General features: G+C 45.0%; 1 protein-coding gene across 1 annotated transcript; it reads left to right on the top strand.

The window, feature by feature from the left end:
• Nucleotides 1-10,904: 10,904 nt before the first annotated feature.
• Nucleotides 10,905-26,958, top strand: atp6v0cb (ATPase H+ transporting V0 subunit cb; the record flags this gene model as incomplete). Its single annotated transcript, XM_052021200.1, has 3 exons — nucleotides 10,905-11,253; nucleotides 21,924-22,107; nucleotides 26,184-26,958. Coding segments are annotated over 3 exons (738 nt in total), but the record flags the coding sequence as incomplete, so codon positions are not given.
• Between the last annotated feature and the right edge of the window lie 358 nt (nucleotides 26,959-27,316).

Here is a 27,316-nt window from a genome sequence, read left to right on the forward strand (position 1 = left end):
CCTACACTGCACTTTCTCTGTAACTGTATCACTTTATTCTGCATTCTGTTATTGTTTTCCTTTTGTACTACCTCGATGTACTGATGTATGGAATGATCTGTCTGGATGGCACTCAGACAAAAGCTTTTCACTGTATCTCGGTAAACCAATTACCAATTACCTCTAAAAGCACACTTACTGGACACTCATCTCACTGCTGTTTATGGGCACTTGCTGCAAGTACAAAGATTGGCACATCTGCCTAATTACTAACTCCCTCCGAGCGCAGTGAATCGTTGGGATTCTCCGCCAGGAGGGCCATGGGGGTTCAGTCAGAGATTTTAGAGTCAGTCTACGCCTGTCTGTTGGGAGATAAATGGATCTGGAGATAGGGCAGAGTAACGGATTGACCAGGGTCTCACAGCAGATCAAGGGGCCGAATGGCCTACTTCTGTTCCGATGTCTTCTGTTTCGTAACAATTTCATTATTCAACGACTGTAAAGCCAATGTCAATGACAAGGTCACCTCAAGGTCATAGATCAGCATGGTAGTGTAGCGGTTAGCGTAACGCTATTACAGCGCCACTGACCCAGGTTCAATTCCCGCTGCTGTCTGTAAGGAGTTTGTACGTGCTCCCTGAGTCTGCGTGGTTTTCCTCCAGGTGCTCTGGTTTCCTCCCACATTCCAAAGACGTACTGGTTAGGAAGTTGGGGCATGCTATGTTGGCACCGGAAGCGTGGCGACACTTGCGGGCTGCCCGCAGAACACTCTACACAAAGATGCATTTCGCTTTGTGTTTCAATGTACATGTGACTAATAAAGATATCTTGTCTCATCAAAGATGAAAAATCAAAACCTGCAGGTGCTGGAAATCTGAAATAAAACAGAAAATGCTGGAAATACTCAGCAGGTCAGGTGGCATCTGTGGGGAGAGAAACAGAGTGAATGATTCAGGTAAAAGGCTCTTGATGGTGATTGACGTCACCAACACTGGCACCAAAGCTTTGAGCAGGAATGCTAATTCATAAAATCCACCCCTTCATCCAAACCGTCAGAGCTAAAAGCTTCTTGAATGAGATACCATCGCGGGCGAATGGGCACCTTGGTCAGCATGGATGAGTTGGGCCAAAGGGTCCTGTTTATGAGCTATCTGACTCTATGACCAGCCCCAAGGAATTAAACCCCCGGTTTCCAGAGCAAGAAAAGGGGCAGAAAAAGAAAGAAATTTAGAAAACTAACCGAGCAGAGAAACAAATCCCTGGAAGGCAGGAGTGGAACGAGAGACATTCCTCATAACCAAATCGGGATGTGGGATGCTGGTCAACAGCTTGTGATCAACTCATGATCCCGGCTCTGTTTCCTCGATAAAGAACTGTAAGACCCAGAGTTATATAGACAATTAATCCATTAGTTCCTACACTACAATACTGTACTTGCAGGACTATTAATGCCCCAGTAAAGGAGATGGCAGTATGTTGTTTGAACAGCATCCAAAAGAACTTTTGTCACAACCATTTGAACATAATTTCATTTCCAGTACTCTGTGGCCGTCTGTTCCTCACCATCCCTACTCTGGAAGTGAAGTGTTTCCAGCTCGCTGCACTTACTACAAAGTGATAATCACAGCAACAGCTTGCATTTATATAGCACCTTTAATGTAGAAAATTGCTTCTCAGGAGAGCCAAAGAATTCAATGATAGGACAGGCAAGGTCAGAGGGTGGGTGGTGTAAGGACCATCTTAAATGAGGAGAGATTCGTGGAGTGAATTCTGAAGCTTGGAGTATGGGTGCCAGCCATCGGGTGGTAAATTGGTAAAGTTAGATAAATTGGTTTATTATTGTCACCTGTACCGAGGTAACAGTGAAAAACTTTGCATGCCGTCCATACAGATCATTTCATCACATCAGTGTACTGAGGTAGTACAAAGGGAAAACAATAACAGAATGCAGAATAAAGTGTTACAGTTACAGAGAAAGTGCAGTGCAGGCAGACAATAAGGTGCAAGGCCATAACGAGGTAGACTGTGAGGTCAAGAGTTCATCTTGGGACCGTTCAATAGTCGTATAACAGGCGGATAGAAGAGCTGGTCCTTGAGCCTGGTCGTACATGCTTTCAGCCTTTTGTATCTTCTGCCCAGTGGGGGGGGGGGGGGGGGGGGGGGGGGGGGGGGGGGGGGGGTGGGGTGGGGGGGAAGGGGGGGGGGGGGGGGGGGGGGGGGGGGGGGGGGGGGGGGGGGGGGGGGGGGGGGGGGGGGGGGGGGGGGGGGGGGGGGGGGGGGGGGGGGGGGGGGGGGGGGGGGGGGGGGGGGGGGGGAGAAGAGGGAATGTCTCAGGTGGGTGGGGTCTTTGATTATGTTGGCTGCTTTACCGAGGCAGCAAGAAGTGTAGACAGAGTCCATGGAGGGGAGGCTGGTTTCCATGATGTGCTGAGCTGTGTCCACAGCTCTCTACAGTTTCTTGTGGTCTTGGGCAAAGCAGCTGCCATACCAAGATGCCCTTACTGATCAAGAACCTATCAACTGATACTTCAATATACCCAATGACTTGGCCTCCACAGACATCTGTGGCAATGAATTCCACAGATTCACCACCCTCTGGTTAAATGAATTCCAAGATGCATCTTGATAGGATTGGTGAGGGTCGACCGGGATTTGCTGAATTTCTTTAGCATCCTGAGGAAGAAGAGGTGCTGGTGAGCTTTCCTTGGTCATGGCATCTATGTGGTTGGACCAGCACAGGCTATTGGTGATGTTTACTCCTAGGAACTTGAAGCTCTCAACCCTCTCGACCTCAGCACTGTTGATGTAGACAGGAGCGTGTGCACTGTCCCGCTACCTCTTTTGTTTTACTGACATTGAGGGAAAGGTTGTTGTCATGGCACCATGCCACCAGGTTCTCTATCTCCTTCCTGTACTCCAACTCATTGTTATTTGAGATACGGCCCTCTGCGGTGGTGTCATCTGAAAACTTGTAGATGGAGTTAGAGCAGAATCTGGCCACGCACTCTTGAATGTATACGGAGTAGGGGGCTGAGGACGCAGCCTTGTGGGGCACCAGTGTTGAGGACAATTGTGCCAGATGTGATGCTGCCTGTCCTTACTGATTGCAGTCTGTTGGTCAGGAAGTCGAGAATCCAGTTGCAGAGGGAGGTGTTGAATCCCAGGTCTTGGAGTTTGGAGATGAGTTTGCTTGGAATTATAGTAGGTGGAGCTGTAGTCAATAAATAATAGTCCAATGTAGGTCCAGATGCTCAGAGATGAGTGTAAGGCCAGTGAGATGGTGTCCGCCATGGACCTGTTTGGCAGTAGGCGAATTGCAGTGGGTCAGATTGTCTGTCAAGGGTGGGGTGAGAGGGTGGTCAACATTGTAGGAAATCCAGGAGGGGCCAGAACTGGAGGAAGACTAAGTTCCTGTGATACAAGAGGAAGCTGCACTAGCTGTGGGAAATGGGCTAATCGAGGCTATCAGACCAAGGAGGACGTCCTAGCCCATCTCCTCTTGTGCTGCCACACAATCTGTGGCAGGGGGACTGAAGTGGAGTGACACGGCTGTGATGTGTGGTCAGTTTTTAGACTGCTCTTGTGCTCTTTAAAACCTCAGGGCAGAATCAGGATGTGGTGAGTATAACCCAGAACCACCCTCCCAGCCAGTAAATAGGCTGTGGCATTCTGAACAAAAAGGGTTTGCTGGATTGCAGGTGATGGGATGTTAGACCAAAGCCTCGTTGCCTGTTCTGTGGGTTCAGGGAGGCACCGAGGAGCCAAGGGCACCAGATGAAGAAGATCGGAGGTTCTTTGTGTCCCAGTGACCTTCCTCTCCCAACCACCACCAAGCACACACTACCTGGCCATTCATTTCATTCCCTGTTTGTGGGATCATGCTGTGTGAAAAACGGTTCAGAGGTCAGTGACACCTAGCTAGCCACTGAAGATAACTCATTGTATGTGAAGTTCATGAAATCAAGAGGAAGAAGATCCACATTTGACATGTTTTAATGCAAATTATCATCAGTATATCATCTGCACACTGCTCATGTGTTGAAGACAATGGCCATATATGTGAGGGTCCCATCCTGTGTGGGAGACAAGGGTTAACATATGATGAGCATTTGACTGTTCTGGGCCCGTACTTGCTGGAGTTTAGAACTTATTGAAACCTACCGAATATTGAAAGGCCTGGATAGTGGACGTGGAGAGGGTGTTTCCAGTAGTGGGAGAGTCTAGGAACAGAGGGCACAGCCTCAGTATGGAAGGACGTCCCTTTAGAACAGAGATGAGGAGGAATTTCTTTAACCAGAGGGTGGTGAATCTGTGGAATTCATTGCCACAGACGGCTGTGGAGGCCAAGTCATTGGGTATATTTGAAGTGTAGTTGATAGGTTCTTGATCAGTAAGGGCGTCAAAGGTTATGGGGAGAAGGCAGGAGAATGGGGTTGAGAGGGAAAAATAAATCAGCCATGATCGAATGGCGGAGCAGACTCGATGGGCTGAATGGCTTAATTCTGCTCCTGTATCTTATGGTCTACAGTCAGGATGGTGTCAGTGGTTCAGTGGTGAATCAGCTGACATCACTCTGGTCAAACATTTGTGGATTCAAGATCCACTCCTGAATTTTGAGTGTGTAATCCAATACGAGCTGACACCAATGCATTTGGTTGAAAGATTAAATCTGTTCTCTCAGGTGGATTGAAAAGATCCCAAGATAATTTTTAAAGTGCAGGGGAGCACTTCATGATGTCACACCAAAATTTATTGCTCCATCAACATCATTAAACAAAACATTTATCCTCAGCCCCAGGGACTAATAAGTGATACATGTGTGAAACATACTTTGCTTTGGAAATTCAGTTCCATTGATGTTAAGTGCAGGCCATCAGCAAACAATCAGCAAAACAAATATGTTGGCCTTGTCTGCAAAGGGATTTAAATACAATATGTTGCTCCAATGACACAGAGCACTGGTGAGACCGCACTAGTACTACTGTATACAGGTCTAGTCTCCCTATGTAGATTAGATAGATTTGCAATGGAGTGGGAGGCAGTGGGTTGCCCTATGAGGAGAGCTTGAACAGACTAGGCCCTGCACTCCCTGGAGTTTAGAAGAATGAGAGGCTTATTTATTGGGGCTGGATTGACATTAGAAGGACTCAGCATTTATAGCCAGTCCCTAATTTATTTTCAGAGATATACTTTATTCATAAAAATTGAAAATATATAATACAGTACTGTCTACACTCCCAGTACAAGACAGATCAGTCCACACTAATTTACATTATCAGCATGACATCAATTTTCTTTCATGTATAATCCATGACTAAAAACACCAAGGGGTTTTCCACTGGTTTATTCTCCAGCCTGAATTGCCTGAACTGAATGACCAGCTGGGTCACTTCAGAGGGCAGTTAAGAGTCAAACACCTTACTTGGGGTCTGTAGTCACACAGAGGGCAGACTGACAAAGACGGCAGATTTCCTCCCCTGCAGGGCAATCAGTGACACATGTGGATCTTTATGACACTCTGATAGTTCCCACGGTCATTGTTACTGATACTGAACATTTAGAGCATAGACATAGATGACAGATTTATAGAGCACGGAAACAGGCCCTTTGGTCCAACTTGTCCATGCTGACCAAGGTGTCCTTCCTGAGCTAGCCCCATTTGCCTGCATTTGGCCTGTGTCCCTCCAAACCTTTCCTATCCATGTACCAGTCCAAATGTCTTTTAAACATTGTAACTGTACCCACCTCTACCACTTCCTATGGCAGCTCATTCTATATACCCACTGCCCTCTGTGTGAAAACTTGCCCCCCAGGTCCCCTTTAAATCTTCCCCTCTCACCTTAAACCTGTGTCCTCTAGTTTTAGACTCCCCTACCCTGGGGAAAAGACTGTAATCTCCCACCTTACCTATGCCCCTCATGATTTTATAAACCTCTATAAGGTCACCCCTCAGCCTCCTACTCTCCAGAGAAAACAGTCCCAACCTATCCAGTCTCTCCTTATAACTCAAGCCCTCCAGTCCCTGCAACATCCTTGTGAAACTTTCCTGCACCCTCTGTAGCTGAATCACAGCCTTCCTATAGTGTGGTGACCAGAACCGCACGCGGTCCTGCAGGTATGGTCTCACCAAATGTCCTTATACAGCTGTAACATGACGTCCCAACTCTTGTACTCAGTGCCCTGATCGATGAAGGCCAGCGTGCCAAACGCCCTTCTTCACCACCCTGTCTACCTGTGTCGCCACTTTCAGGGAACTATGCACTTGTACCCTTGGTCTTTCTGTTCTTCAACACTCCCTGGGACCCTGTCATTTACTGTGTATATCCTGCCCTGGTTAACTTCCCAAAATACACCTCTTTGCACTTGTCTGAGCTATGTTCCATCTGCCATTCCTTTGCCACTTCCCAGTTCGTCCAGATCCTGTTGTAACCTCAGACAACCTTCTTTCACTGCCCACCACACACCACCGACGTCGGTGTCATCCGCAAACTAACTAACCACGCCACCTGCATTCTCATCCAAATTGTTAATATAGTTGACAAACAACAGAGGACCCAGCACCAAACCCTCCAATCTGAAAAACACCCCTCCACTACCACCCTCTGCCTCCTTCCACCAAGCCAATGTTGTATCCAATTAGCTAGCTCACCTTGTGATCTAGCCTTCTAGACCAACCTACCATGTGGGACCTTGTCAAAAGTGCATGTAGACAAAGTCCATCGCCCTCCTCTCGGTCACCTTTTCTTAAAAAGACTCAATCAAAATTCATGAGACACGATTTCTCACGCACAAAGCCATGCTATCTATGATCCTTGCTTTTCCAAATGCAGGTAGAATCCTGTCTCTCAGAATCCCCTCCAGTAACTTTTCCACCACTGATGTCAGGCTCACAGACCTGTAGTTCCCAACCTTGTCCTTGTAGCCTTCTTAAATGAAGGCACAACAGTAGAGCCACACAAAGACCAAGGTTCAATCCTTCGAACACACTCACAAATGAACAGTCCCTCACACACACTCACATCTACACATTTACACACATTCTTCACATGCACCCCAGTTTAATTGTGCACAAATACTCCCACAAAACTTGCATTTTTACAGCAGTTTTAACATATATTCAAACTTACACAACATGCTTACGTACAGTATGTTACTCATTATGAATTCACACACAAACACTAAAACATATATTCAGGTACCCACCCCTAGTAATGTGCATATATCCACATGCACTCAGATACACCAACATGTTCACTAATAATCCAGTAGATGCACCAATCTCTTTTAGCCCTTTGGTCATGTTGAAATTGCTGTATATAAAACTGTCCAGAATTGCTAAAATTACAGAATTAGCTTCCGTCCAACTACTGAACAAATTCCATGGTCCTCCTCCACACCCTCACCCCTCAGAAAGTACAGGGAGATACGTGCGTTCTAATTGTTGTTCCCCTGGTTTCCTGCAGGGAACTTCTTTCCTTTGCTCGTCCAACAAGTGCAAGTGCAAAGTTCCAGCAGCAGGCAACACCCTTTAGCTTAATCGGCTGCACAGTTTCGAAACCTTACAGGGACATCCAAGCTATTGAGAGAGTTGGAGGAGCCCCACAAAATCCACCAAATTTGAACAATAAAACAAGGCACGTACATGTTCAGGGAACTTTCAGCTGCCCATGGGATGGCCACCTGTTAGGAAGCTGAGAAGTGAGTCCCAGGAGCCTGAGCACTGAGCTCACCAGGGTCACATGGCAGATTGGTCCATCCTATATTCCATTGATGTTACTAATTGCCCATTGCTTCTCTGCCATGACAATAGAGTTTAGTTGTGTCCCTAGATCTCTTTCAGCTTTTTCTTCACCTGGTTCAAGATTCAGAAAAGAGCGCAGAAAAGATTTATGAGGATGTTGCCAGGACTCGAGGGCCTGAGTTATAGGGAGAGGTTGGCCAGGCTGGGTCTTTATTCCCTGGAAAGTAGGAGAATGAGGGGCGACCTTATAGAGGTGTTTAAAATTATGAGAGGCACAGATAAGGTGGACGGTAACATTCTTTTCCCCAGGGTAGGGGAGCCCAAAACTAGGGGGTGTAGGTTTAGGGTGAAGGGGAAAAGATTTAAAAGGGGCCTGAGGGGCAACTTCTTCACCCAGAGGGTGGTGTGTGTATGGAACGGGCTGCCAGAGGGAGCGGGTGAGGCCGGTACAGCAGGATCATTGAAGAAGCACTTGGATAGGTACATGGAGGGACGGGGCCTGGAGGGATACAAGCCAAATGCAGGAAATTGAGACTACCTAGGAGGATATGGTCAGCATGGACCTGTTGGGCTGAAGGGCCTGTATCCGTATGTACTGATCTATGCAATATAGTCCCTAATGTTTAAATTCTTTAAATGTGTAGCATAATTCTTTAAGTATGTAGAATTGTTCACTTAACTGCAAATATTTGGGAAGATTCAGTTTGTGAGTTCCTAAGATACCAACTCTGAAAATGCTACCTGCCTTCTTGCAACACCAGGCTACACAGCAAACCTGATCACTACCCCCCTGCAGCAGCACCGTGACTGCTCAGTCTCCACCAACCTATTCGCAGCTCCTTCCTATTCACTGTTATCCGTGACTTTCACCAATATCTTCTGAAGTTCTGGTCACGCTCGTTCACCTCCTGAGTCAGCAGGTCATGGGTTGACAAACTCATTCCAGCCACTGGAACGCATCATCCCATCTGACACTCCAATGGGCACTGAGGGAGTGCTGATCTGCCAGAGGGGCCACTTTTTGGCCAAGTTGTCTGATTGTCCTGGCCAGTGTTTAACCCGTCAGCTTGGTCATCTTATAGCAGTGTCGGGGTCCTTGTTGGCCACGGACTGACTGCTCAGTTTCCCTATGTTCACCGCTCACACTGTCTGTAGCTCAAAAACATTCAATCGGTTAAAGTACAGTAGGACATCTGAGCTTAGGAAAGGTGCTGCATAAATGCTTGTTCTTTCTAGTTTTTTTTAAAGATAAGAACTTACTTTAAAGGGCTCATGTGAACCCCACCCTCTGTGCTTTCTCTATGCACATAACAGAACCTTGCTATCACCCTTTTTTACCATCAATACCCACAGCTTTAAGCTCGTAAGTCAGCTTTTCATGTGGAGTTTCATATGACAAGAAATTCTATCTCAGCAAGGTGGGGCTGTGAACCCAAGGTCATGAACATTACCAATATTTTCTATTTTACAGGTGCCACTGAGCCTGCTGTATATCCTCTGTTTTGTATTATAGCATTGTGAGTCTGTACATTTGTGTCAGCATCTTCTCAAATGACCTGGGTGGAGTTCCTTGAGGATGTATCTGAGGAGGGTCCAGTGGATGTGGCAGATGAGGTCCCACACAGGAGTTGGTGGACAAAGTTAGTGCACAGAGAACGAGAGGTAACATATTACCGTGAATTGAGAATTGGTTAATAGATGGGAAACAAAGAGTAGGAATAAATAGTTCATTCTCATGACTAACCGGTTATCACAGGGACCTTTGAAATTCTCTACCCCAGGGGCTGTGGAGGTTCAGTCACTCAGTTCACTCTCTTATTTCTGGATAACAGAAGAAGCAAGGGATACAGGGATAGTCTTGTAAAATGGTGCAGCAAAAGTTGAGAGGCCAAATGGCTAACTCCTGTCCAGCTCTATGTTTTACCATTACAATCCACACAAGAACATAATCACAACCCAACCATAGGCTGCCCTCCAACTACACTGGGGAGCTCATAACCTCCACTTGGTGAATTGACCTACATTGTCAGTAGGAACTTCATGGACACCACCAGGTGATGATAGGAGATGTTGATTTTAAACTAGATTCGAACCCAGTGATCCAACAAAACAAATATTTATTGTGGTCATCAGATGAGAGCAATCCTTTCCCCCTTTGTTATTTGTGAACTCAAGGTCATTGGTGAAGCCCCAGTCCTTCGGCACATTGGCCACTTTGGTGCTCTGGGTATCCTGAATGTCGTCAGATGGAGATTTCATGAATATCTGCGGATGTCATTGCACTGTGCACGCCCTGTCCTGAAGAACGAATGAAATCTCACCAGCCCACGCATAATGACAACAAACAAAAATCTGTCAGGTTTTGAAGGCAGAGCCATGCCAGTGCCCAAGGACTGCTGCATCCAGTGCCCAGCGCCTGCATTCCCTGCCACCTTCCCCATCCAGTGCCCAGCGCCTGCATTCCCCTGCCACCTTCCTCATCCAGTGCCCAGCGCCTGCATTCCCTGCCACCTTCCTCATCCAGTGCCCAGCGCCTGCATTCCTGCCACCTTCCTCATCCAGTGCCCAGTCGCCCTGCATTCCCTGCCACCTTCCCATCCAGTGCCCAGCGCCTGCATTCCCTGCCACCTTCCCCATCCAGTGCCCACGCCTGCATTCCCTGCCACCTTCCTCATCCATGGCCCAGCGCCTGCATTGCCCTGCCACCTTCCCCATCCAGTGCCAGCGCCTGCATTCCCTGCCACCTTCCCCATCCAGTGCCCAGAGCGCCTGCATTCCCTGCCACCTTCCCCATCCAGTGCCCAGCGCCTGCATTCCCCGCCACCTTCCCCATCCAGTGCCCAGCGCCTGCATCCCCGCCACCTTCCCCTCCAGTGCCCAGCGCCTGCATTCCCCGCCACCTTCCCCATCCAGTGCCCAGCGCCTGCATTCCCCGCCACCTGCCCATCCAGTGCCCAGCGCCTGCATTCCCTGCCACTTCCCCGTCCCTGGCGATCTCCCCGTTAATTGACAGCACCGCCCGCAGCTAGTACTGGGGTCACGGAGAAGGGTGGTGGCGGGCAGGCAGCCTCGCAGGAAAAACATTATATCAGGCACAGACATGCCTGAGGGAATTCAAGCAGATAATAAAATACTGAGTTCCAGCCGATGGGTGCAGCAAGGCAGAGTGGTGAGGCAGAGATAAGGATTAGGCGGGGTTGGTGCGGGACCCCCTCCCCCGTGTGCGGGCGGCGGTGGTAGAGTCCCCTGGCGCGGTCACGTGGGGGGCCGCGCCGCCATTTTGTGGGTATTTAGGGAGGAGCCGGAGCGGAGCCGCCGAGAGTGGGAGCGGCGCCGGACCCGAGTCACCCAGCGACCGACGGACGGAGCCCGCAGCCCGGAGCAGCCGCACGCCCGCCCGCCCTCAGCAGCCCCAGCGCCAGTGTGTAGGCCCGCCGCGTCAAAGCCGCCGACAAGATGTCCACTCCCGAAGCCTCCCGAATACTCGCCCTTCTTCGGGGTGATCGGCGCCTCGGCGGCCATGGTCTTCAGTGGTGAGTGGGGTGGGGGTGACCGGGACCGGGGGGGGGGTTCATGTGGTGAGGTGGGGGGAACCTGGGGGATGGGGGGGTTATGGTGGTGAGGGGGGGGGTCATGGTGAGGGAGGCACGGGGGGGGTCGGGAGGGTCATGGTGCTCGGTGGTGGGGGGGACATCGGGGTGCGTGGTGGTGAGGGGAGGATATAGTGTTCAGTGGGGGGGGGGGGGGAGAGAAGGACTGGGGGGACCAGGAGGGCGAGCCGAGGGGACGTGGTGTTTGGTGGGGGGGGGGGGAGATGACGAGCGCCGTGGTGTTCCGCGGAGTGTGGGGGGGGGCAGCTGATGACGGTCGGCCTGGTGCCGGTGTCGGGACCCCCCCCCCCCGTTACTCCGCCTAGCTGAGGGGGTTAAATGCGCTGAGGTGTCCGCCGACTCGTCCTGTCCCTTCACCTCTGCCGGTGCCGGCTGCGGCGGACGCTCTCGCTCGGCCGGACGACGACGACGACCGGACCCCTTCGGCTCTTTCCGTGACCGACGAGGCGGCCGCTCGGTGTTTCCGGCGGCGCTCTTGCCTCAGCGGCAGTGACGGGGAGGTCTCGGTGCTGCAGACGGAGGCGGGGAGCACTCGGCAATTTCCGGAGCGGGCAGTCCCGAGTCGGTCATATGACTCGGGTGCGGGTGCGCGTCCTCGCATACGTGGACTGCAACACTTCTCTATACTTCGGAAATATCACTGTGGCATCCTGCATTTTCAAAGCTAATTCTGTCCCTGAGCCATACTAAAGAGAAAAGCCCCTGCATGTGTCTGGTTCAATTTTGATTTAATGACTTTGACGTTGCAGTTTTTATAGGGGTGAAAACTTGAAATCGGAATCCGTATGTCGTGGTTGTTTTCTAGCGGAGATCATTTATCGTAGGGCTTCTAACTACAGAAGAGCTGTGATCTCTAGTTTTAACAATGGCAGATTGGGCTGTGACTGACATGTAATTTAGGAACTTGGATTGACTTTTTTTTTCCTTAAATGGGATTTATATTGCAATGGTGTGGACAGATGCCAATTCTGTTTTAAGGTTGGTTTGTTTAAAAGTGAATCAGGGTGCAAAGTAACGTATACCAGTTTAGCACGCTTTGCTGTTGAGTTTAGTTTTCCTCCATTTTTATAATTCAAGGTTGTCTGATTGGAAGCTTGAGTTATGACTTAGCTGTACTTTTTAAGTGAAGGAGCTAGCCTGGGTTTGCACAGCTCTAAGACTTTCAAAAATCTGTAACTATAATTCAACTGGAGGTGAGGAAATTCATAAGTTTATCAGTTAACTTTAACCCTGTTAAACATAATATGACACTGTGAATTGAGTTGGGCAATAGCTCAAAATGTGGGAAAACTCTAACTCTGACAAATGATGGGTAGTTTGTTTTTCTGCATCAGAACTGCATAGTAAATGATTGTTGTGATCAGAGCTGTGCTTTTAACAGGTAATCTTTAACTGCAGTGACCAACAAGAATTGGTTAATAGCACTTGACAATTTACATGAGGCTGATACTTCATGGTGTCAAGCCATTGGAGGTGCGTCTTTGGAGTGGATGTTTAACCAGTCTTGTCTGTTTTTGTTCCTAAAACATCCCATGGTATTCCTTGAATTGAGTAGTCCCTGGTCAATATTTATCTCTTGGTTGACTTCATTGAGCAGATTGCCCAGTCATTGCTGTGTGGAGCTGACTGTTGTATGTTCCATGTGCCCACACTAAAACATTACTCACATATTGGAAGTAACAAAAGCTGTTATTTAAATTTAGATTCTTAAAACTAGTTTAGCTGATGCAGCTGCTCACAGCACCTTCTCTGGTTCATTTAGTATTTCTGTGTCAGCAACACTGTCCTTGAATTGCAGTCTTTTGCTTCTGTGTAACATGGACTCCAGATAAAACACTTTATTTTGCTTAACTTTTCTAATGTTTTGTGCACTAATTGGGTTAAGATAAGATCTTTATTAGTCACTTGATCTTGCTGAACTTGATATCTTTTGAAATTTTTTACTGGGTGGTAGGTAGTGTCATGTGCTAGATACTGCATCACATTTTGTTTTGGAGCCTCAATGATCTTGGGTTGAAAATGATTAAGTTTTTATAGCCAGACTTGCGAGTGTACACTCTGGTGTGACCAGTAGCTACTCTACAGTGGCAACAATCAAGAATTGGAGTCTTTCCCAATAGCTTTTAAATAAAAAAAATTAAATGAGTCTTTGCCAAAACCAAATTCTGCTCTCCTGTTCTGACCATGCAGTTTCCTCATTAGTGGTTGTTAGGCATGGTACTTTCCATCTCTATGTACAAACATAAATTCAGAGTCACTACTTAACTTGCCTTAACATTTTAAGGTGGTGCTCTGATTGTAACCTCACCTGCATTCCTGCCTGGTCCTCAACCTTTCATCCCTTAACAGAATCTCTACCTTCATTATTGGATTCTGTTTCACCACCCTCTGGGGGAAGAGTTCCAGAGGCTTGATCTCAAATATTGCCTTCTGTCTGAACAGGTGACCACTTCTACCTGATTCCCTTGCCTCTAGATTCTCCCACAGAGGAACCACCCTCTCCATGTCCTCCCTGTCAAGACTTCCAAATCAGTTTGAATTGAGCTGCTCATATTTACTGGCTACAAGCCTAGCTTGTCTGACCTTTCTTCATAATCAACCCATAAATTAGATGAAGCAGAGATCTTCAAATGTGTTAAGTGGGCATATTGTCTTTATGGAATTGGAAACACTTCACTGCCAGCTGATTCCAATGTTGATTCTTGATAAGAATATAAAACAGTGGTTTTCATTTCAAAAAATTAAAAGTTAAGATTGGTGTGCTTAAGGTAACAGTAGCTTAGTGGGGGCAAATTAGTAGATGCTGGCAATCTGAATGCTCTGGTTGGTGGGGAGAAGAGAAACTTGTAGATTTGGAATGCTGCCTTTTGAGATATTTGCAATCAAATATACTTGAGATTTAGGATGACTTGGTCTACTATATGTTGTGGATACTTCCTCATTTAATGTTACTTTCTGAAATGAAGTTGGCTTGGTTAAGATGAATGATTTGCCAGATTGCTTGATATTCTAATTTGACTTGTTCACTAATCTCATTGCCATCTAACCTGGCTAACCGCTGTTCTTGTGCAAGTTACAGAATCGGTCAAGTTGATGTGCATGAGTGGACTACAGGGAACTAAGCGGGGAGGGAATGGGAATGTTGCAAGTCCCCCTTAACCTTGAAGATGATCTAAACAATTTTGTACTGTTTGTGTTGAAAGGCAGCTGAAGATTTAAACAACTAGCAGTATAATCTTGTCCTGAGCTGTTTAAACAAGCTCTTCCCATTGTAAAAGTTGTCTTTGGTTGTGACTTGCTAGAGCAGGTTTGGAAGTAGAAAATCCCACCCTAACATGGGTGAATATAATCAAGTATCCCACAGACTAATGTAACTTGTTAATGTCTAGGTTCTAACCTATTTGTTGCATTACTAAAGATTCCCTCTCCCTTGAAAGTGGAAGAGCTTGTTATGGAGAACTAGAAGTGGATACTGGTTGAACTGGTTCACTTTAGATTCCTATGCTGTCATCTGCCTTGTCTCCCCATTTTTTTCCTGCTGAGAATGTGGTTTTTTGGATGCTATATTCATTTGCTGAACATACTGGATAGGTTTACCTAGTGAATGCAACAATTATAGAGGCCCCATAAAATTACTGAACCAACTAGTTTTGTATTCTAGTTCACTAACCTTTAACCATTGAACCAAGGGTTGGTCTAAGACCTCAATGCTGAGCAGTAGAAATGATGGCGAGGTCAGATGTGTCTTTTAAAATCTCACGGCAAGAGGAATAGCATGGGAATTCTGAGATTGGGTGTGACTAAATGCTGCCAATGCTGGGATGGCAGCAAAGTGGAGGATCCACCTGGCTGGAATGAAGCCAAAGCCTTGCATTTGGGAACCACTAAAATACCTTGAAGGAAGAATGCAATAGGCAGAAATGAAAATAACTGAGTCTGACCATAGAATATGGTGGCATAGAGGAAACTTGGTGTGCACATCCACATCCTTAAAATAGCAGGGCAGCTCATGATCCAGGCATGAGGGTTCAAAGTGAAAGCTTGGTTGTGCTGAACTCCGGGTTCAACAATAGTTCACAGGCTGAGTATTGCATGTGGTTCTGATCAGCACATTTCAAGAAAGGTGCTTGGGAGATCTAGGAAGATATTCCAGAGGACTAGAAAATTGTAGTTGAGAGAAGATTGGATAGAGTAGAAGGTTTAGTTTTGGAATAGATGGTTGAGGGGAGACTGAATTCAGCATGGGTAATCTAAATCGTTTAGAAACCAAAAGGTGTGTTTGGGTAATTGGGGGAGGGAGTGAGCAGGGGTTTCAGAATTTTGCAAAGTGGTAACAGCTTTCCAATTTTTCTGTAAAGTGGTTAAACTTTAAACTTGAAGTGTATTCAAAGCCATTGTTTGTTATCTACTTGTCCTGAAGTCTTAACCCCTTCAAAGGAATTTGTGGATAGAGGTGGTGATCTAGTTTTGTGGCTCTGTTCCATGCCATTGTATACTCTGCTAATAGAATTTCTGAATTAAATCTTGCAGAATTGCACAAAGGCCTAAAATTAGCTAACAAATCTTGACCAGGCAGAATCAGAATTTTGAGCAGGTTGCTTTCCAGATACCATGGAAGTGTATGTAAAGGTGCCTTGCTGATAAACAGATGGTTTCTTTGGCAAGAAATTGGTCAACCCACAACACTTACAGAAAACATGTATAAATGGATCATTGGCAAGCAAGGTGCCACAGGGTCAGTGCTGGGGTTTTGACTAATGCCAATCTTTGAATGTTTTTGGCTGTTGTAGCCAAATCTGCTGAAAGATGGGTGATAATGCAAAGTTGCTTATTGTCATACACACAAGTGCAATGGAAAACCTACTTGCAGCAGTGGCATGGGCACATAGCATCAAATAAGCAGCATTCTTGAATACAAACTTTTTTACAAGAATACACATTAGAACAAAGTCTGTTTTAGTGCAAAGTGATGTGGTCATAGGAATACAGATGAGTTAAATGAGGGCAAAAATTAAAATGGGGAACTAACTTTTATTTTGGTGGTAATTAAAGCAGGATGTGGAATGATCTGGGTGCCTTTGGACATGAAGGAGAGCAGAGAAGGGCAAGGAGATACTGCTACAAATGCACATGACTTTAGGACTACATCTAGAGTAATGCATGCAATTTTTCTCTGAATGTACTTTGCTTTCAAGTTTCATTAGATTTGAAAGGATTGTTTGAGGAAAGGTGGGCCCTATACTCCGGTTTGGCAGAATAAGCTGGTTATTTCCTATCTTGATTTGTGCCCTCCCTCATTTAACCCATCTGTATGCATGTGGCCTTGACAAGATGGATGCTGTGGGTGGTTCCTTTCATTGAGAACATGGACATAGTTCTAGATTTTCATTTAAGAAATACTCCAGCAACTGGTGCTTGCTCAACAAATGTGTGGGCTTTAAATTATCCTGTGGTCATTTACCATGAATTTAATGCTCAAAGATCAATTCCATTTGCTTTCATTTGAGTTGTCTGCAGAGTCCTAATTGTAATACTGAATGCTGGAAGTATTCAGCAGGTCAGATAGCATCTGTGGAGAGGACTTTTTGAAGGGTAATTGACCTGAATCATTGGCTCCAGGTGCTGCTTGATCTGAGTGCTTCTAGCATTTTGTGGTAGACTTCCAGCATCTGCAGGTTATTTTGCTCCAGTGGAATATACAGGGTCCTTGCTGTAGCTGACTAGGCTACAGGCAGTAGGAACAGTCTGGATTTGACTTCATCAGTTGAGTTAGCAGTTCCAGCTGTCTGGCCTTTTCAGTAGGTTTGAGTGTCTGAATTCAATTGGGAATATCTAATTAAAATAATCCCAGTATATTAAGCTATCTGCATTCAAATATTTAAGGGCTATGTAGGTTGCTTTCTGTACATGTGACTTGACAGCTTCAAAACCAGTTGGTGCAATTCTGGCTGTCAATGAAAGTTCCAGTCTGTAGGCTGCACTTCAAGTCCTAGAGGATCATTCTCTACCTGCAAGAAAAGAGACAAACTAGTTTGCATCTGTGCAACTTGTATGAAGTTGGTTTGAGGGAACATTAAAAGATGAACTGTACTCATCTTCTGGTTAGAAAGTTTTAAATATTGTTCAGAAACTAATGGTAAAGTATTATGCTGCAAATTTAGTTGCTCCCACTCATTGGTGCTATAGGAACATCTGGTGACTTGTCTGTTGTGAGAACTGCCCTATAACACATACTAGGTCCCTCCACTTCAATGTTGCATCATGGCCCAATGTCATGAGACTTGACTGAGTTTTAAGTATATGGGGAGAGGAAGTGGCCCTAGTCTCAATATTGATCACACACACAATGAAGTTTCATAACACTGGTAAGGAAATTGCCTGATAACATGACATTGTCCTCAACTGGTTTGGAATTTCTCTATACGCAGTGATTGCAGAATAGATGGCCTACTCAATCTCAGTTCACTTTTAGTCAAATTCCATTTGTGACATCAAGTGACTGCATAGAACTCTTGGATTTGGCAAAAGCTGGGTCTGACCACATCCTAGCTGCATTACTGGACTTGTGCTCCAGCTTTAGTCCTGTTTAGCCAAGCTATTCCAAAGCAACTCTGGCATCTTCCTGATTATGTAGAAGGTTCTTTATTACAAATTGTGACAATTTCATTTCTGCCTTGCCATCTAGTCAATCTGCACCCTCCATCACTGCTATTGCTGACTGTGCTGTCACAGTGCACATTCAAAACTCTCCAAGCTCTGCATTCTCAGCCACTCAGCTTGTTTCTTGCACCAAATATCGATCAATTGAATTGGTGAGGTGACTGCTGTTGCCAACAAGCCAGAATAGAATGACTTCCATCAGGGCTCTGAAGCCTAGGTGGGGAAAACACTGCAATAGTTACATCATAGCATAAGAGATGCTTAGGGCTGGTGAGACATGACAGGTGTTCCTCAGTGTAGTGTTGTCCCAGCTATCATTAACTTCCCTTGCATACAACCAAGTGTTTATTGCTTGGTTTATTCCATGGAACACTTCCAAGTTATTACTAACTAGTAAGAAACATTCAGTTGTGGGCAGTGACCATCTAAAACTGACTGCACCCTTGATGTTGGTATTACTGTTGCTGAGGACCCCACTAACATCCTGAAGTGGGTTGTTGACTTGGCACTGACCAGGCCAGCCACGAGTGATTTACAAGAGTGTGTGTGTCCTGATGTAAGTGAATTGGCTCCTCCAGTACAAGCAGGTAATGTAAAATATCCTGCCTGGCTGGGTGTAATGAGACACAAGGTAGAGATGTGTACTTCATTAGTCTCCCATCTAGCATTCTAAAACTCAGTCCTTTTGAGCAGCATGGTCTGCAATTTGTAGGTGTACACAATGTACTGCAATTCCTTGCCTAGGCTACTATATCTCTCATCCTTGTCCACCAAGGACAAATCCAAATATGCAGAGGAACAACCTGTGGGTTCTTGATGTCTCCATCCATCCAACATTCCTTCATCACTAAAGACTTCACCATAGCTCAGAGCCATATCGCTGATCTCAATGCTAGCTGTGTGTCACCTGTTTTTTTAAAAAAAAAATCCTTTCTCTAGATCAGTTGGGCTTGGGTGTGGTAAAGCAACTTTTGTAGACATTGCTTCTTGTGCAGAAGCTGTTGCACTAAGTTGTAACCCAAATGTAGTGTCAGTAACCTGTAGAGGGTTTGCTGCTTTGGAAATCTTGTGTTAAACATTGGCCAGCTAATAATCCTGGCTACTGTTCCTTTGGGAACCAAGGAAAGGATTTATTAGCTGCCATGGATTTGTTAAACAGCTTGTTAACTTGGGTAGAGCAGTACACAGGAACAGACTTCAGCCCACCATGTCTGTGCTGACCATGGTGCCAATCTCATCTGCCTGCATGTGGTCTGCACCACTCCATTCTCTGCATCTGTTACCATGTCCCCCTAGCAGCACATTACAGGCACTTCCCACTCTATTTTGGAGAAGGTCACTTGCCTTCCATATCTCACTCTTCCTCCCCCCCCCAAAACCTTAAACATGCCTGGTAATATTTGACATTTCCACCCTAGGAAAGCTATCTACCTGTGTATGCCTCTATCTTGTATACTTCTATCACTCTGGAGAAAACAATCCAAAATTGTCCATTCTCTTGTAGCTAATGTACCAAACCATGCATCATCCTGGTGAACCTCTTCTGCACCCTCAAGCCTCCACATCCTTGTAATGTGGTAATCAGAACAGCATAATGCTCCAAATGTGGCCTAACCAAAGTTTTATGGTTGTCATGTGCCTTCCCAACTTTACTCAAAGCCCTGACTGAAAGGCAAGCATGCTGTATGTCTTTAACAATCTACCTACTTGTGTTGCCACTTTTGGGAGCTATGGGCTTGCATCCCAAGATCCCTCTATCAATGCCCCCAATGGTCCTACCACTTACTGTATACTACTAGTTTTGACTTCTCACAAAATACACTACCTTGCTTATCTGGATTAAACTCCATCTGCCATTTCACTACCCAAATTTCCAACTGCTCTATATCCTGTTCTATTGTTATACAATAGCACAGGAGCAAGCCCTTTGGCCAGTAATGTTGTGCTGAACCAATGACATTAGTAATAAAATGCCCAACTAAACTATTCCCTTCTGCCTACACAATGTCCATATCCTAACATTTTCCTCACATTCATGTGCCTAAGAGTATCTATTGAAGTGTACCCCTATTGTATTTGCCTCCACCCCAGGCACCCACTTTCTTTAAAGAAACTTGCCCCACACCTCCTTTTGAACTTCTTTCTTTTCTCTTCTCTTTCTCTCCCCCCCCCCCCCCCCCCCCCAATGAATGCCCTCTGGTATTAGACATTTCAACCCTGGGGAAAAGATACTGGCTGTCTACTCTATCCATGTCTCTCAATCTTTTAAACTGCTATCAGATCTCCCCTCAGCCTCTCTCTCCAGAGAGAACAACCCAAGTTTGTCCAACCTCTTTATAGCACATGCCCTTTAATCCAGGCAGCATCTTGGTAAACCTCTTCTGCACCTTCCAAAGCCTCCACATCATTCTTATAATGGTGACTGGAACTGAATGCAGTACTTCAGATGTGGCCTAATTAAAGTTTTATTAAGCTGCATCATAATTTCCTGACTCTTGAACTTGATGCCTTGACTAATGAAGGCAAGCATGCCATGTGCCTTTACCACCCTATCCTGTGTAGCCACTTTCAGGGAGCTATGAACTTGGACCCCAAGATCCCTCTGCTCATTGACATTGTTCAGGTTCTTGCCATTAACAGTGTACTGTCTCTACATTTGATCTCCCAAGGTGCATCTCTTCACATTTGGCTGGGTGGAGCTCCATCTGCCATTGCTCTGCCCATGTCTGCAACTGATCTGTATCCCACTGTGCCAGTCTTCTACACTACCCACAACACCAATCCTGTCTGCAAATTTACTAACTGATGTACATTTTCATCCAGGTCATTTATATACATCACAAACAGCAGAGGTCCCAGTATGGATCCCTGAGGAACACCACTAGTCACAGACCTCCAGCTAGAATAAGTCCTGTCGACCACTACCCTCTTCTATGGGCAAGCCAGTTCTGAATCCAAATGGCCAATTCACCATGGATCCCATGTATCTTAATCTTCTGGATGAGCCTCCCATGAGGGACCTTGTCAAATACCTTGCTAAAATCCATGTAGACAACATTCACCACTCTACCTTCATTAATCACCTTGATCAAAAAACAATCAAGTTAGTAAGGCATGACTTGCCCCCCACAAAGCCATGCTGACTGTCCCTAATTAGGCCATAGTTTTCCAAATGCACAAATCCTATCCCTAAGTATCCTCTCCAGTAACTTCCCTACCACTGATGTGAGACTCACTGGTCTATAGTTACAGGATTATCTGATTCCCTTGAATAATGGAACAACATTAGCTGCTCGCCAGTCCTCCAGGACCTCTCCTGTGGCTAGAGGACATGAAGATATTGGTCAAACAAGAAGATATTGGTCTTCCTCACTATCCATAATGCTACCAATTTTCATGTCATCTGCAAACTTGCTCATCAGCCCTCCTGCATTTTCATCCAAATCATTAATGTATATGACAAACGAGGTCCCAGCACTGATCATTGTGAATTGCAACAGGTCAAAATGGAATAATTGTTCCCACAAAGGAATTGGGGGGGGGGGGGGGGCCAATATTTACATCAAACAATCTAGATTTTTCAGAAGGTTCTCACTTCAGTCTCCTATTCCATATTGTAGTGGTATACTGGTTAAAATGGGATGGTGATTTGCCAGTAACAAAGATCAGGCCTTCTGTCACAGCTGACTGCCATCTGTTGCCTTCCTATGGAAGAAGCAGATCTGTGACAGCAGCAAACCTTGAATTCTGTGGGTTAAGAATTTCTCGAGCTGCTGTTTCCAGTAACCCACTGTTCTGACTTGCTACCTAGTAGTTTTTGGCCAGTGCAGCAGTTTGTTTTTTTTCTAAGCCTTGAAATACTTCAGGCATCTTGTACAACTGGGAGTAAACTGGATTTGAGCAAATGTTTGACTTTTTTCCTCTCTCCTTAGCTCTAGGAGCTGCATATGGAACAGCTAAGAGTGGGACAGGAATTGCTGCCATGTCTGTCATGAGGCCTGAACTCATCATGAAATCCATCATACCTGTCATCATGGCAGGTATCATTGCTATCTATGGACTGGTGGTGGCAGTACTAATTGCCAACTCGCTCACAGAAAAGATAACATTATTCAAGTAAGTATCTCAATTGGATATTTTGCAGGTTTGCATTAAAGTCTTAATTTTGAGCATTGAAGTGAACAGGTGGGGTGTGGTGGAAAACCAATATGTGGCAGACTCAGCCCCTGAAGGTTTAGTGTTCTTTAACATGTAGTATTCAGTAATCCTTGCCCAGTGTGCTTATCACATTGTAGGCATTCCACATTGACAGTTGTCCTTTGAGAGATTAATCCATGAGTTTCCTTGATTGTCTTTTAAGTAGGTGGTTTATTATGTAAGCTACTCCAATATCTAAAGGAATTGGAAGTAATTACTGACCAGTTAATTGGCAACAAGAGCAGGATCAATGAATTTTTTAAAGACTTTGGCTAAAGTACACAAAGGACAGGGAATGGGAGGAGAAGGGAGTAAAGGCAGTTTGAACTGAAGGAAAGCAGTGTTCTAGGACTGTTGGTCACTTCAGGGCTTCAATATTAGGGTAGTATACTAAAATGGGCAGGGTGACAGGTAACATTGTTTAAAATTGGTTCATTTTAAAGTCTGGAAAGCAGATAAGAGCAGTGATTGTTTGATGTGCTCAAATTCTGGCAAAGGCCAAGAAGTCAGTGGACCATTGGGTTTAATGTGGATAAGATTTAATGGCTGATCTATGTTCTGGGCGTAGTAAGGAGAATGGTTGGTCTCTTCAGTGCAAGGAAGTCAAACTAGAGGGCATAGGCTTTGGGTGAGAGGACACATGGGGCAAGTTTTCCTACAGTGGACATGTGGAACAAGCTGCCAGAGAGTGATAGAGGTGGAGACAAAAGACAGGTATGTGGATAGGAAAACTTTAGGGATATGCAGACAAATGGGATTGGCTTAGATGGGCACCTTGGTTGGTGTGGATGAGTTGGCCAAAGGGCATGTTTGTGCTGTATGATGAGTGATAGCTAGTTGCACAAGTATATCTGCTTCACCGGAGCTTTGTAATTTAGTGGTGAGTAATTGCTAACATCCAGTTAAATGGCATTTGGCACATTGAGTTTATTAGAAGAGATGGGGTTAAATTGTAAAGCTATAGCATTTGTAAACTTCATATTTTGCAAGTACCCATTGAGGTGCAGTTGTCGTGTGACATGTAGTCTGGTTGCTTTCCTGTGTTTTATTTCCTCTGGCTTGGGCATCTGGCAAGTTTATTCCAAAAGAACTTTGACCCTGGAGCATTCTGGCTCTAGATCTCTGTAGTTGCTCTAAGTACCAAGAGAATTTGTTCTTGCAATAGTCTACAAATGAACTATTGAGTACCCCAACTCGGTAAGACCATGGCATTATTTTTCTAAGTATAAATGTCTCTACAATTGTTGAATGGGATTTTGGGGCAACCAGTGAATGGACAAAGGATGTTTTAACTATATGGTGAAAAGTATTTCAGTTGGTCTGTAATTTAGTGCTTTGAACTAAATGCATATTTGCTCACTGCTGTTTTTATAAGCCAGGAGGAAATGCAGAACTCCTTTTAGATGGATGTTGCATTTTAAGTGAAGTGATTACTGTGGAAGTGGTGCCACAGCACAGTTCAGAAACATAAACCAATTAGTCCTTGGTTATGGCCACATTGAAGTGTTGCCATGGTCTTGTGAAATCTGCTGTTTCATGGGCATAGTTGTGGTGAGACATTCAGCCAGTTGAGTAGTGTTGCTTGTCCATGGATCTTGGCACTTTTGGGTTTTCTAGGTTTACTAATGCAGCAGCATTTAAACAAAAATAGGGAGTAGGTTATTGTATAGGTATTTGGATCTTTAAGCACATGCCGTTGCAAAACATGAGATTGGGCATTATACAGATACTGAAATGAGGTGCTTCTATTTTGTTACTTGATGTAATATTTGAGGGGAAGATGTTGAGAATTGCTCATCTTCAAGTATAAAGAGTTCATTATTGGGTGAATGTGCCTGTGCTGTAGCAGTTGTTTGAAGTTCTTTAGTACCACCTCAAATCTCTGGCAAAGTTGAGGTATAACTTTGAAATTGCAAAGCAGTGATTGAGTTGGTACCTAGGCAGTAGGGATGGATTTCCAGGAACAGGATGACTAATGGACTTGGTCATTATAGAGTGCTATGCAGGAAGATTTGCAGCATGGCATGCTACAGAATGTGGTGTGGATCCAGCAACAAATCTCCATGGCTCTGGGGAGTGCCAGTGAGGGCTATTAGGTGGACCAGGGTGATTGGTATGGCTGCTAAGTGCTGACCTGGCCATGTGGTAAAGCCACTGCCTTGTCTGTTTGGCTGCATAAACCAGATTTCTTTTTCCCTATTGCAACAAGCTCACTGGGCTGGGGAGAAACAGGATCCATTTGTAGGTATTGGTTTATTATTGTCACTTGGACCAAGGTACAGTGAAAAGCTTGTCTTACAAACTGATCGTACAGGTCAATTCATTGCACAGTGCAGTTACATTGAGTTAGTACAGAGTGCATTGATGTAGTACAGGTAAAAACAATAACAGTACAGAGTAAAGTGTCACAGCTACAGTGCAGTGCAATAAGGTGCAAGGTCACAACAAGGTAGATCGTGAGGTCAGAGTCCATCTCATCATATAAGGAAACCATTCAATAGTCTTATCACAGTGGGGTAGAAGCTGTCCTTAAGTGTGGTGGTACGTGCCCTAAGGCACCTGTATCTTCTACCTGATGGAAGGGAAGAGAAGAATGTCCTGGGTGGGTGGGGTCTTTGATTATGCTGGCTGCTGCACCAAGACAGTGAGGTAAAGAGTCCAAGGAGGGAAGGCTGGTGTCTGTGATGTGCTGGGCTATGTCCACAACTCTGCAGCTTCTTGCAGTCCTGGGCAGAGCAGTTGCCATACCAAGCTGTGATGCATCCAGATAGGATGCTTTCAATGGTGCATTGGTAAAAGTTGGAAAAGTTCTGCCCATGTGTACTCAATAATGGCCTGTACTCATTGTACTGTCCAGGGTGCAGCCCCCAAGTCCAAAACTGAGCAGGCACACTTCTCTCACTGGCCTGCCCAGCCCCAGCTGTCACAGGTAGTGCCTTGGCTGTGATTTGCTGGAGATCCATTCCAGGTTCTCAGCACAGCATTTGTCTCATCAGTAAAGCTGGCTACTACTTGGACTGGACCAGGAAAGCTGACAAATTGATGCTCTGCAAGGTACTGCTCAGCAGTACTAATAGCTTTCTGGCTCTGAACCTTGCTGGGTTTGGCTAAAATATGATTAGAGTAGGTGACTCTATCACACATTCTAAATTGGTCAAATTTGAGGGAGTGAAATTGTTTGATAGTGGGTATCAGATTTTCCATTGGATACTTCCACATGCATCATTCAGTTCAGTGTAGTGCAAGAGCATTTGACCTTGTCCTGGTTAATAGTGATAGCAGAAGTTAGAGCTCTACCCTTGCCTCAATTTTGATGCAGCCTCTAGTAGAGTTTAGTTTGTGTGAACACTCATGACTGGCAATTCTGCCAAGATCAATGAGCAGCCTCCTAGTTGAGAATTTTTGAATTCTGGGCTATATTCCAGATGTATTTCATTAAACCAGTATATTCTCTGGTCTGTGAATAAATCACACTTAATGTACACTCTGCTTTAGTCCACATTCAGATTCTTTTAGCTGCACAGGACAAGATCTATTTTCCACATGATTTTTTTAAGTCCAGTATTTGAAGATCTTTTGCACACATCCTCTTGAATTCCTTTCAAGTATGTTGTGGGTCTGTAGATAATTATTAACCTGATCAGTACTATAGTAACTGATCTCCATGGCTTTAAACTTGCCCCATTCTCTCAATATGGGCTTCATTCCAAATGTAGATATGTGAAATTCCTTGCTGCAATGAGATTTTTTTCTACCCTTTTGGCTTGCCATGTTTAAGTGAGGCAGTTTTTAAACGAGCAGCATGCCTTGCAGTGATGGTGCACACTTATCTGTGATGGTTAGAGGTTGAGGCAGCTCCTAGAGCACAAGTTAATGTGAAAAGATGCTGTTACTGCATTGACAAATGGGGTTGCTCCACAACAAGAGCAACTTGGTGTGTGGAGGGTGAGCTTTCTCAGCATGTCACACTTTAACTATTTTTGTTTGTATTACAGGAGCTTCCTTCAACTGGGTGCTGGTTTGAGCGTGGGTCTGAGTGGCCTTGCTGCTGGCTTCGCTATTGGCATAGTAGGTGATGCTGGAGTACGAGGAACAGCCCAGCAGCCGAGGTTATTTGTTGGCATGATCCTGATCCTTATCTTTGCTGAAGTGTTGGGTCTGTACGGCTTGATTGTTGCTCTGATCCTTTCCACCAAATAAATCCCACAGATATAAAATTTGGCTCCATTCTTATGGTCTTAACTCCAGAATGTGTACAGTTGTCTCAATTTGGTAGTCAATCTCTTGTAAATGCACAATGTTAGTGATTTGTCTGTTGTGTGTGTATTTAGGTATTGAATTTGGTTTTAAGAGCTGGGTTTAGTGGCTCCTAAACGTGTGCAATTTCCAATCCATATTATTGTTGAGGAGCTCAGATTAAATTAGAATTGTAAGTTTCATTTCTTTTCACTGGATTTTATTTAAGATTTAAAATATTCATACATTATTATAATGGAGCAAGATTTCTGGAGTCCCCATGATATAGTAGATTGTTGCACTGTCAGTAATCGTGTTTGCTCAGATCTCCTTGGATGTAATAATTGGTAAAGATTGGATCTGATCATAGTCCTTTTGTGTACTGGTATTGGAGTGAGTTCTACTTGTGTTTTTAACATCCTGAGGCACATGTAAATGTTTCCAGTAGTAAAATGTATGCCTACTCATAAGGTGTGCACCCAGCTTTGGGTTTCACATTTCTGATGTTTCCAAATAAAAAAAATTCCTCAACTATGTGGAAGTTGCTTAACATTTTATTATGTAAACTTTGTTTTGATTTCAGAATGTGGAGTTTCAGATCCTTGAATATCTAATTTTAAACAGCATGAGCCAGTGGTATACTTACAGCTGGCATATCTGATTTTACCAGCTTGCATTGTATTATAACTTTTGCAAAAAGAGCTATTCCACACAGTACTGCAACCAGTACCTGGGACTGCAGAATCCCCAGTGATAGTCATCTGTTCAAGATCTGAATCTCAAGTTTTGTTTGATACTTGAACCCTTTACAATGTTGTACAAGATAGACAAATACCAAATTGTAAACTGACCTGTTCATATCTCAAAACAGTTCTGCATCACTGTTTTGACT

Source organism: Pristis pectinata, chromosome 8 (assembly GCF_009764475.1).
Source record: "Pristis pectinata isolate sPriPec2 chromosome 8, sPriPec2.1.pri, whole genome shotgun sequence".
Lineage (NCBI taxonomy): Eukaryota > Metazoa > Chordata > Chondrichthyes > Rhinopristiformes > Pristidae > Pristis > Pristis pectinata.